General features: G+C 34.1%; 2 protein-coding genes across 2 annotated transcripts; both read left to right on the forward strand.

Annotated features, from left to right (window-relative positions):
* The first annotated feature begins 2,197 nt into the window (after positions 1-2,197).
* Positions 2,198-11,310, forward strand: LOC145570431 (ubiquitin carboxyl-terminal hydrolase 23-like). Its single transcript, XM_081629506.1, has 11 exons — positions 2,198-2,568; positions 2,850-2,964; positions 6,078-6,188; positions 6,635-6,807; positions 6,945-7,268; positions 8,128-8,253; positions 8,600-9,235; positions 9,323-9,448; positions 9,549-10,035; positions 10,304-10,394; positions 10,681-11,310. The coding sequence occupies exons 1-11, from the start codon at positions 2,272-2,274 to the stop codon at positions 10,826-10,828; spliced, it is 2,634 nt and encodes an 877-aa protein (XP_081485632.1). The 5' UTR covers positions 2,198-2,271; the 3' UTR covers positions 10,829-11,310.
* An 805-nt stretch (positions 11,311-12,115) lies between these two features.
* Positions 12,116-12,541, forward strand: LOC145571004 (uncharacterized). The gene has a single exon (XM_081630112.1). It carries the CDS (start codon positions 12,116-12,118, stop codon positions 12,539-12,541), a length of 426 nt encoding a protein of 141 aa, XP_081486238.1.
* Positions 12,542-12,812: the final 271 nt, after the last annotated feature.

Consider the following 12,812-nt stretch of genomic DNA (forward strand, 5'->3'; position numbering starts at 1 on the left):
AATAGTAGATTAAAGTAGCCGAAGAGATTTACCTCTTGCAACAACCTTCAATTTGCATCTAGCTCTCTACAAAATCAAACAACAATTTATAAATCTTGTTAATTGCGGGTTGTCATATATAAATTCAACAAATCAACAAAATCAGAAGAATAAGAATAATTATGTTTAAAAAAAAAACCACAAGATGATAGAAATTCACCAAATGTGAAGGTATTTCTGCATATAGATTTGATGATGGAGGTACTATGTTGTAGAGAGTTAATATTGCATTGAGAGATGAGTGAATAAATACCCAAAAATCATCATTACCATTATTATAATTGTGGGCAAAATTTGTAACCGAAAACATGATTTAAGAAATTTAATTTGTGGGAATTGAAGAGGGGAGATGAAGAGGAAGAGTTATGGGTACAATTTGCCGATGAACATTGATCAGCAGCTAGGGGATTATGAAGAGGAAGAGTTGTGGGTTTGCAAATACTCCATATTAGAAATCATTAATGTGTAATAAAAAGGTAATAAAGGTAGAAGATGATTAATTGATTATGTGTCTCAAACCAAAATAAAAAATTTTAAAAATAAAAAAGGGAAATGATTCTAACTTCAACAGGTGGAAGCCTGGAAGGTCATATTATTATTGCTTGTAATATGGAATATGGAAGGTGCTTTAGTGTGACAAGATTAATATTTTTATGTATTGTTATTATTATTATTATTGGTTTTTAAAAAAATGTAGTATCAAAAAATAATAATATTAATATTATTATGTATTGTTATTATTATTGGTTTTTTTAAAAAATGTAGTATTAATATTATTTATTTTTAACTTTTAATTCTTAACCCTTTTAATACTAATATGAATATATATAAATAAATGAATATATGAATTGCAAAGAGAATATTGAACATGTGGCACATTTGATTGGAATAGTGAACATGTGGCACATTGAATTAGAATATTGAACACTTGGCACATTGGATTGGAGAAGTGAACATAGGATGAAGACATGTGTGTATCATGGTTAGAGTTTTTAAATACTAAGTATAGACTAAGTATAGATATAGATATAGATTAGGAGGGAGAAAAGGTGGTGGGGTATGGGAATATAGGAGAGAGAAAGTAAATGGGGAGGTTGATGAATGTAGGTATGGAAATGTAAAATGGGAAGGGTATGAGATGAAATTAGTGGAAAGTGATGTGGACTAATGAGGTGAGGAGAGAGAAATTATGGGCAGCCCCATGAATGTTGATGCTCTTATTCCCTGGTTAAAATTTTCCCTCCATTTTTCCTTTCCTTTTTTTTTTTTTTTTTTTTGTCTTTTTTTTTATTTTATTTTTTATTTTTATTTTGTCAATTCTTCATGAAAATTATTTATAACCTATAATATTCACCTAATGAAATATTCTTATATGTATATGTTTTATATTAAGTAATTTTTGTAATATTCTCCCAGATTTCTACAATATTCTCATGCTAATATCTATAATAATCGATCTCATACTAATATTATAATTTGGGAAAGTCTTACTTCTATATTAATCTCATGCTAATATTTTTTTTTATAATAGTATTTGATGTTTCATTATAAGGACAAGATAGGGTATATAGCATGGGTTCTAAATAATCAATAGAGCCTAATTTTATTTTATTATTTTTTTTTCATATATAAAGAGTCTAACACATCAATAGCCTTAAAAATTTACATGCATCACTGTCAAAAAAAATAAAAAAATAAAAAAACCCTTGATGTCAATATAGCCATTGTTTTTTAAGTTTATAAATGTAATTCTTTGTTTATATATAATTGTTAAATTAATATTATAGTTTGTTAAATGATTTTATAAAATTCGTACATTACACGGAATTTTAACTAGTATAGTATTGTTAGCGGGTCACCATTGACAGTATGAAATGCCTCTGCATGCGATTTAAAAATCATCACATACTAGCAAAAAAAAACCCCTAATTTTTACAATCAAGAACAAAACTTTATTATTATTTTAATCCAAAAATCCAAAAATTGAAAATCAAAATCATTAACTCACCTTTCTTAATGTCTTCCCCTTTTCCAATTCCCGGTTTCCCACCACCAACCAAACGGTCCCTAATAAAACCAAATTAACCAAATGAAAAGACAATACTACCCCTGCACTGAGAAAGCCAAGCTCTCTAATCAGCGCTTAAACCCTACTACCTTTCTTTCCCTCTCTTCTTCATCACCAATCACACCATTCACAGCCGCCTTCTTCTTCTTCCTTCTCTATCAACAATGGAGTCTGCTGCTCCTTCCTTACAGCAACAACATCAACAACAACAACGTCGCATTGAATTCCACTTAGCTAGAAAACCCATCTCTTCTTCCTTCTCTAATCACAATTCTTCCAATTTCAAGCTTGAAACTTTAAACCCTTCTTCCCCTTCTATCTCCTCTTCTAAATCTCATTCTCAATCTCAACCCCCTTCTTCTTCTAATTTTAAATCCAATTCTAAAAACCCAGAATCTTCTGATTTTATTGATGCCTCTTTTGATCTTGATTTCGCTTTCCGAATCCCTTTTCGCCGGATTGTAAGTCATTTTTATTTGATTTTCCTTTGGTTTGTGTTTTTGCAATTGTATGATTTCTGGGTATTTCTTAATTTGTGTTTCTGGGAGTTTTATCATTATTGGACCTGTTTTGTTGCTAATATAGTTTATACTGTGATTTTGTCAATTTGTGATGATAGTTTAATTTATATGTTTCTGAAATGCTAATTATTTTGATTATAGAATTGCGGGTAATCGGTCGATTTTTTTTTTTTTTTTTTTTTTTTTTTTTTTTTTTTTCATTGTGGTATTGAATATGGCAGGGAGCTGGTTTGGAAAATCTGGGGAATACATGTTTTCTTAATTCTGTAATACAATGCCTCACTTACACAGAGCCGTTAGTGGCGTATTTGCAAAGTGGCAAGCATCAGAATAATTGTGAGTTTCTTCCTGTCTCTTCCTCTTTATGGCCCCTCGTTTCGCAATGTTATCGATTAATATAGAATGCACTGCATATTGTACTAGTTTAGTTGTTATTGATTTTAGAATGAATTATCGTCAATTTTGCCTGACTGTGTATAGGAACCGAAATTCTATGTTTCAACATGTTCCATCTTGTGAAGTGATGTCCCAAATTATTTGTTTGATTTTTAATAAAGCTTCTCGGATGATGTTGTCGTGTGATGTTAGACGAAAGTTCTAGCTTTATTGACAAATTGCGTTGTTTTCAATCATCATAATTAGATTCATTAATTGACAATAGTTCTAGCTTAATTGATTAGTTGATGCTGCCGTGTGATGTTAGACAAAAGCAATAAAGTGTTATATGATCCCTAGAATCATACTAGCTACGTAATTCTAATTCAAATTAAATCATTAAGGCAATCATGTAAAAGGACTTAAATGGAAAATAGATAAAATGAACCAAAGTAAACGATGACAAATGCTCGCTGAGATTGCAGACCATGAATTTCATAGTTGAGCTTATTCTTTAGAATTTTAGTCTGATCATATACTCACTGAAATTGCAGACCAAGGACACAGCATTAATGAAACATATTCCTGATTCATTCTAAAATGGTTCTCCATTGTCAATCCACATTTCAAATACACATATTTTAAATATACTAATTTCCTAGTTCAGATTAAAATTCTCATCTCCAGCTCATTGTTTAGAACATTTCAGCTGACTTTCTTTCTGCTTGCTTTCTTGTTATATTATAGTTTTTCTCTACGAATTTGTTAATCAAGATCATTGAGTCTGGATGAAATGAAAGTGAAAGGTAAAGATTTCATACCCGTCAATGTGCTGACACGAAAATCAATAACATTGCGAAATTAGACAAGAATGTATGTAATTCTACTTCTAGAATTATTCAGCACATATCTAATAAAGAGCTAAAAATTTATCAACAACAATATTGACCCATTCAGGATCCCGTAAATTAGATGTAGATAGGCCAACCCCTTAAACCAGTAACAACTCTGATTAACTAGTAGCCAAGCTATCATGGTTTTAATTGAAAGTAGCATGACCAACACCAAACTAGCGAACTTCATCATGGATCCACTAGAGAACCAAGTAAGACTCCGTTAACTAATATATATTGACTCAACTGAATAACCAACTATTTCTATTGAATTCAACAGGAATAATAAACTTAAAATTTACTTACTATTATAAGCCGATCAGTCCAAAACCCTCTCACAAAGTTATATACGACTCATTGTAATGAGATGAGGGAAATAGATCTCAATAACTCCAAACCAAAATAGACTTTACACTTTATGTAACATAAATGACCATGATTTAATTTCTCCACATTTTCTACCTTTGAAAATTACTAACAATTTATCAGTGAAATTATTCAAAGGGTACAGAGTAGAAATGAGTATACACTATACTCCCTAGTCCCTATACACCAAAAAAGTTAATCTGAAATTCTGAAGGGGCAACTAGATAAACTATGCTTCTTAGAAAGAATATAGTGCGTAAGCAAAAGGACGTGTCCCTATAAAAAGAAATTGGAGAGTAATGTGGAATATTGAAAGTAAGGAAGCAGTGACACGTCCAACGATACACGGAGCGCGGGACGATGGTGCGTTCCGCGAACTGGATCGTGTGTCCTGAAACGCGAATCTGACTCGTTCCGGTTCGTGGTGGTTCGCGATCCAGTTCGTCATTGGACTACCCATTTGTGAGTGTAGGAAGTTAGGAACCTTCGGGTTCTTTCTTGAGTTGCAGCTGTATTTTTTTGGTTTAAAATTTTGAGGTTTAATGGAAGCTTTTAATGGAGGAAGATGAAGAAATACGAAGGCAAGAGGAAGATGACGGCTGACTACATCTTAACCTAATAAAAAAAAATTGTGGACCCTCTTTTTTATCTTTTCTTTTTTTCTTAAATTTTATTTAATTCTTAGTATTCCGTGTCTCCACTTAATAATTTAATATTGCACTCAGTTAGTAGAGTACAACTGTAACTTTATTTTTTTTTTTTTAACCAAGAAAATCTATCAATTTTTCACGTAATAAAAACCCATAGAATCCAAAGTTTTGTTTTTAATTTAACTTTAAACTTTTAATTTCCATTTTTTTTTCAAAGAAATCAGGTTATATATATGTATTCAAGGAAATAACCAAATGATCCGGGAACTCTATACCCTACGTACCGCGTTCCCGTTCCCGTTCCCGTTCCCGTACCACGTTCCAAAACGTCCTACGTTCCGGGTAACGTTGGACACGTCAGAGAAAAAAGTAATTAAATCTACAAAAGGTATTGCCAAATGCCCAGCTCAAGATGAAAAAAATATTTGTGTACATGTTACAGCTAGTTTATGTGACATTCAATTGATACAAAGTACATTTACAAAGTATGCTTCAATCCTTATGACATCACTAGGAAGATTGATATTTAGCAAGTGTGTTGGTTAAAACAAGTGTTTAAAAAAGATTTCAGAATAAAAATAAGACCATTACTCATACAAATCTGAGCAACTCTTCTCAAAATTTCAGTTTAAAATTCAATAAATCAATGTGGAAATTCAGCAAACAATGGTTGCAGCGACATATCACTCAATTCAACATGTAACATCATCTAAAGCTTAACACAATTGAAGCTAGAATGTTAATTAACTCAGACAAATGCCTATGTGCAGCAACTATTTTCATCAAAGCCATAATATACCCAAGAATAGATCAACAATTCACAACTAGAATTGCAAGATTAACTAACAGAGACCAAAATCTTATTAAAAACAATAGAATTCAAAGAAAAAGGTTGAAATGCAACTTATTGCGGAAATCATAATGAATAACTTCTATGGACTAGGTGCTCCGGCCTTAGCTAGATTACTGTTCTATGTTTGACAGGAAGCTAACATATGTATTTTATTCAAGTCAATAACAAATCTATAAATGTACTGGTGCTTGTACGACGATATTTTAAAAGCTTCTTTGATTCTGTTTGTATAATACATTACCATCTCATTTTGCAGTTTCATAATGGTAAAATTCTGTTTATCTTATTAATTCTAATATATTGTTGGTGAAGGTCATGTTGCTGGTTTTTGTGCGCTATGTGCCATGCAAAAACATGTTAACCATGCTCTACAATCTACTGGGAGAATAGTAGCACCGAAGGATCTTGTTTCAAACTTGAGGTGTATCCTTTTAAAGTGTTGCAGCTGATTGAGTGTAGTTGATACTTATTGTGGATTTGTTTTCATTTCTAGCGTTGTTTTATTCTCTGCTGCCACTTTCTACATCTCCTTCTCGCACAGTAATTCTTATGTAATTTTTCTACCATGATTTTCTTTTCTTTTTTCTTTATTTATTTATTTTTGTTTTGTTTGGGGGGGGGGGGTGAGGGAGGTATTTTATGTTAATATCAGGTGTTTAACAGGATATTCTGAGACTGAAAGCCGTTTAGGTTATCAGAAATTTGTTTTGACGGTTTTTTACATGGTAGGATTACTTTTTGAGTATACTTCAACTGCGTTGCATGCTGATTTACTGTATTATTGCTCTAAGTCTTCCCCTCCATCCCCCTATGAACTCTTGTTATTTCTCAATACTTCATTTATGATTATTCCTTGACCTCACAATAAGGCATATCTCGAAGTTTTCGAAATGCAAGACAAGAGGATGCACATGAGTACATGATAAATCTGCTAGAGTCAATGCACAAATGTTGCTTACCTTCAGGCGTGCCTGCTGAATCACCTGGTGCTTATGATAAGAGTCTGGTTCACAAGATATTTGGGGGTCGCTTACGTAGCCAGGTAAAAGAGGCATGAGATGGTGGATTCGTAATATGTTTGTTTGGTCAGGAAAAGTTGCTGGCCATAGTATGGTGTCTACTGTGGGTTGCGAGCCATTCTTATGTTAAATTAAATCTAATGCAATCTTGTATATACAGGTGAAATGCTTACAGTGTTCCCATTGTTCGAATACATTTGATCCATTCCTGGACTTGAGCCTTGAAATAATCAAGGCAGATTCTGTTCACAAGGCCCTCTCACACTTCACTGCTGCTGAGCAATTGGATGGTGGAGAGAGACAGTACAAATGTGAAAAGTGTAAGCAGAAAGTCAGGGCGCTCAAGCAGCTTACAGTTTATAAAGCTCCATATGTTCTCACTGTCCATCTTAAGCGATTTCGTCACTTTGCTGGGCAAAAGATTGACAAGAAAGTCCATTTTGGCTCGTCATTGAATCTCAAACCCTTCGTCAGTGGAAACTATGTATGTTCTTTGATATCTTAAATCTATTGACCTTTAAGCTAGTGCTTTATGGTGCTTGAAAAAAATAAAACAGATTTATTTGTTGTAATTGGTTGCGGCTTTGAATATAATTCTTAATCTTCTAGAGTTCTAGTCCAGGTTAAATGATGTGGTCAGTTGGCAGATTTGTAGATAGGGTTTGGAGTATGTAGTAATTCTGTTTTGGGAATTTATTATTTTTTAAAATATAAATTCTAAGTATTAGAAATATTTTTTCTCTCTAATAAAGTAATAATGAGGGTTACGGTAGGCCAGTGACGGCTAGTGTAAAACTTTGTCACATTGCTTGACATGAGCCACAAGGCCCACAATGATTTAGAGTAGTATTAGGATGGGTGACCTCCTGGGAAGTCCTCATATTGCTTCATTTAGCTGACGCCACTTATGGGATTAAGGCGTTCAAGCAGAAGTTAATAAAGTAATAATGCGGTACTTCTTAGGAATTGCTTCCCTTTTCATGCAACATCTCTTAATTGAAAAAGGGGAATCTATTTCATCTAAAGTAAAGCTGGATTTTTTTTTGGTTCTTTGTACTTTCTCTTTACTATGTGTAAACTTGAATCTTATTGTAATTTTTGTAGGTGAAGCAGCTTTTTTTTATTGGTGTGCTGTCCCTTCGCTATGTGTAACCTTGGATTTTGTTGTGATTTTTCTTTTGTTCTCCATCTATGTCTAGTCTGTTAGTGGCTTTGACTTTTTGTTGAGTAGTATCTGCTATTGTTGAATCCAGGAAAAAAAAAAAACTAAATTTGTGATAATTTGACTCTTAATTGTATTTTAGCGTTGGATAATGATGTATATTTGTATTTTGTCATTTCAGGAGGGCGATTTGACCTATACACTCTATGGGGTTCTAGTTCACGCTGGGTGGAGCACACATTCTGGTCACTATTATAGCTTTGTGCGCACGTCAAGTGGATTATGGTACTCACTTGATGACAACAGGGTGGGTCATATTCATTCTTAAAACTATTATGCTTATATGCTCCAGTAAATCCGCAGACTTTTTCCAAGTTGTCGAAGTTATTTCATTTGGATGTGTTAGTAGGTCAGAAGTAAAATATAGCTACATTTGTTTTTGTCAAGGGTCACATCTTAACTTGGATGCAGAATCAGCTCTATGAGGACTGCATTATGCTATTTTACTTGGATATAGAATTCATCTTAGGTTTTCATATGCGCTATATTTTTTCTTTCCATTGATTAAATCAGTAACGCAATACTTTCTAAATGTGTGTTAATCTGTTGTATCCTGGATCACTTCTCAATTTTTTTATGGTTAACAAATTCAGGTTTACCAAGTAAGTGAAAAGACTGTTATGGAGCAGAAAGCATATATGTTATTTTATGTTCGTGATAGGAAAAACCCTGCTCCTAAGAAAGCCCTAGATGTTGTTCACAAAGAAAACTTATTTGGCTCTAAGAAGGCCATGGATGTTCGCACAGAAAATTTGATCACAACTATGCGAAATGCAACAAGTTCATGCTCAATCCCTGTTGTCAAGAGCTATCAAAATGGTTATACTGACAAGAACTCTAAGGAAACTAGCTCATCTGGTCTGATTGTGAATCACTCTGTAGGGCATAACACTTCTAAGGTTCCGGTTCAACAGAATTTGTCCAAATGTGTCTCATCTATTGCCGTTGCAGAGGGGAAAGAGTTGAATCATAAAAACAACCTAACAATGTCAACAGTGCCCTCTGTTACAAATAAAGAAAAATCATCAATTGCTAACATGGATTTGGATGGAATGGTGAACCCAGCAACTAAGTCTAGTAGTGGTGATTCTGAAAAAAGCGCCAAAGCTACAACTTCTTTTGACTGCTGTGATAACAAGGAGAAGGAATTAGCATCAATTGAAAAGCCATCAATTTTAAATTGCCCTTCTAATGCTGTTAATGTTTTATGCAACAAGGAATCGCATGAGGTAAATTTAATCTTTAACTCATATCTTGCATTTTATTTTTTTTAATTGCTTTATCATTGAAGTGTATCAATCCTTTTGTGCTATCAGATCAGTACTGCTGCAGGCACGAAGGTTCAGAGCACTCAGTCCAGTAATGTAAATGAGGTTAAGCCAAATGTCCCATCAGACTCTGCCATTCAACTAACCACTGAAGATGGAACTGGGAAGACCGAGGTACCTTCTTATTGTTCAAATAATTCCCCCCATCCCAACACACAAAATGTCATTCTCAAGGTAGCAATATTGACGTTTTCTATAACTGGTTGTTTTAAAGAATGAAGCTTCAGAGCCCACGTCTGACATCCATTCAGTATTAAGCAAACCAAGAATTAAGAGGCCCAGAATGAATGGTCCTTCTGTGAAATCTCCTGAAAGTGCACCTCGCCAAAGTTCAATAAAGGATATTTTGAAGTCAAGTATTGGAGGGATGCATTTTAGTACCAAGGTGCTGTATAGGGCTTCTTTGGCCGTGAGAAAGAGCAGAAGATTCAAAAGGATGAAGAAAAACATTAAAATTGTTCCGCAAGATCTCTTGCCTACTGAGGATTTTGCCTCTGCGGACATGGGTCCTTCAACTTCTGACTCTGGTTCTGTGGGTAATTCTAAAGGTTACCACAAGAAAGGTGACAGTCCATGTGTTAGAGAAGAAAAAAGTTCAGGGGCACATTGCAAGGATGTTAATGATTCGTGTTTCAAAGAACAAAATCATCAACCTGTTAATGGAGTACCTAGTGCCAGCACTGGACTGGAGGAGTCTACTGGTGAGTAGTTTCTGCAGCCTAGGATTTTACTCAATCCTTAGCCTAGGTTTTCTTGCTACTGTGAATTTGTATGGTCAAAATCAATGTGTGTTCATTTTGTGAGTTACAGGTTATCCACCTTATACTCTAGTGTCAAAGAATGTTTATTTTCTTTTTCCCCTTGCACTCATCTCACAATTGCTGGTGCACCCTATGTTTTAAGAGTCACATATTGCTCTGAAACTTGTATTATGATGTTAATGGTAGTGTTCATGGATTTTGGTTTCAGTTGGATGCTGGGAAGGTGTGGAGCCTCCTTTGGAAAGAGTAAAATCAAATGGCCAAGATACTTTAATTATTGGTCATGTACTGGATGAATGGTGAGTCCATCTTTATTTTGGTGCTAGATCTTTCATTTTTATAAATAATCATGAATTACACATAAGACAGACTTGTAAGCTAAGACTTCTTGGTCTATTTGCTTTTAACTCTTATGAATGATCCTTATGATATTCTGGACTGAAACTCTTATCTCTGTGAGTGCCCTTATGGCTGAGGAGCCAGTGTGATGGACAAAATTGCCTAGTGTGCTGCTTCAAATGTTCACTGGTCAGAGGTATTTGCATTTCATTTTGGCTTAACCTTTCGTCTGATATATTTTTTCAGGGATGAGGAATATGACCGTGGTAAAAGAAAAAAGGTAAAGTTAGTAAAGAATACTTTTGGGGGACCTAATGTTTTCCAAGAAGTTGCAACAAAGAAAGCAAAGTTGAAGGTAAAGGCTAAAAACTGCAGAACAAAACCTTGCAAATAAGCCATACTAGAAATGTTCCAGGTTTCTTCAGTTGGCTTGGGTTGGCTTGCGTTGTAGGCTAAGCCTTATGAATTCTCCAACAAGTATATTAGCTGTTTTGGCCTTCTTTTTGGGAGATTTAACACCACTCTGAAGTCTTCGATGTTGCAGAAGTTAATCATTGTACTGGCTTGAGTCGAGACTGATTCCATGAGACTTACATCTGTCTTTGCCAGGTAGTAATGTATGATTATCTATATAGTATTTTTGAAGACTTTTATTTTTTAATTATTGGAAGGACAGTATCAAGGATCTCTATATCTGCAGTTTGTATGATTCGAGTTTTGTAGGCAATGTAAAAGGTTCTTGATGGTTGTGCTCTGTCCTTCAAAGTTCTGTATCTGTGTCCATTCAAAGTTCTGTATCTGTGTCCAAAGTAATTTTGTGGAATGTAATTTGGTCACTCATTAACCTTAATAAAATACCGTCTTGTTTGTGTTTCATTTTTTTTTTTCTACAGTAGTAGTATTTTTCTTACCATTTAGCATGAATATTGGAGTTTGGTTGAAGAACTAATATCTATTGGTTCTCATGCTGCTCGCTTTTACGGAAACTATCTTAACTATCCTGAATTCCTGATGTAAGATTCATACGTGCAAGCCCACTTTATATTGAATATAGAGTGTCCTTTATTTTTGGAGGGGTGAGTGTATTTGAGTGGGAGTGAATGAGAGTTTAGCATTAGGTTTTGAAGGCTTCTTGATAAAACGACTCTTAAATTTTTAGTGGGTAGTTGAATTTTATTATTATTATTTTTTTTAGGAATTTTAGTGGGTCGTTAATTGCTGATTTTTTTTTTTTAAAAAAAAAATAAAATTGTTTTTAATATTTTTTTTTTTTTTTTTTTTTTTTTTTTTTTTTTTTGGAAACAAAACAATTCATTAATCAAAAGCCGTAAGACATCTACAATTGAAATCTAAATCAATAAGTATATAAAATTGAATCAAAGTAGGGTTTCTTTCATCAAAACTACGATCATTGAATAGATCTTGTATTGTTATGCATCTTTCGCACATATCGTTGAAATATCTAGCCTTTTCAGAGAGACGGTCTAACAATTTGTTGTAGCCGTAAGGATGATTTTCATCTGATTCACTTGAACGCATATGAAGATTTGATAACCGTTGTGATCTCGTACAATTCTTTACCAATGAATTAATAATAGGGAAAAAGATGATTACCTTTTTAATAAACTCTAACACACAAACTAAAAAAAATTCTAAACAAAAACAAAAAACTGAGGGTTGGATGGGTCTTGGGGCTGTGGCAAGGGATGAAAAGGGGGCTGTTTTGTTTGCTGGCTGCCGGCGTATGCGTAATAGATGGCCTGCTGTGGTTGCTGAGGCGATGGTGGTGCGCTTTGCTGTCTCTTTGGGGCGTAGATATGGTTTGAAGCAGCTGGTTGTGGAGTCAGATTGTCAAGGCATAATTGCTAGACTTCAAACCACGTCTACTTACTTCTCTGACCTTGACAAAATCCTTGATGATATTCTTGTTTCTAGTATGCATTTTGATTTCATTAGTTGGTCACATGTTAAGCGCGAGGGTAACTTTGTTACACACCATCTCACGAAGTTAGTGCCGTTTGGGGTTGAGCAAATTTGGGAAAATCATTGTCCTAGTGATATTGCCCCGTATGTACTTATGGACTCTTTGTCCTTAAACCATGATTAATAAAATGCACTAAGGGGGCGTTTGGTTTGCAAACTGGTATGGGGTTGGAATCAGGAATGAAACTATAGTGGTATGGGTTTGGAACTTGATTCTTAATACCATATGTTTGGTATGCTTATGGAATACAACTTTTTTCTTTTATTTGATACCTAAAAGTATGGGAATGAGCCAAACCCACCTCCCCCCAAGGTTTCTAAACCCCATACCTTGGGGGTTTGAGATATGGGTTTGAAACTCTTAAAATCGTAAAACAAACATAAGGTATGGGTTT

Source organism: Chenopodium album, chromosome 12 (assembly GCF_948465745.1).
Source record: "Chenopodium album chromosome 12, dcCheAlbu1.1, whole genome shotgun sequence".
In the NCBI taxonomy this organism is placed as follows: Eukaryota; Viridiplantae; Streptophyta; class Magnoliopsida; order Caryophyllales; family Amaranthaceae; genus Chenopodium; species Chenopodium album.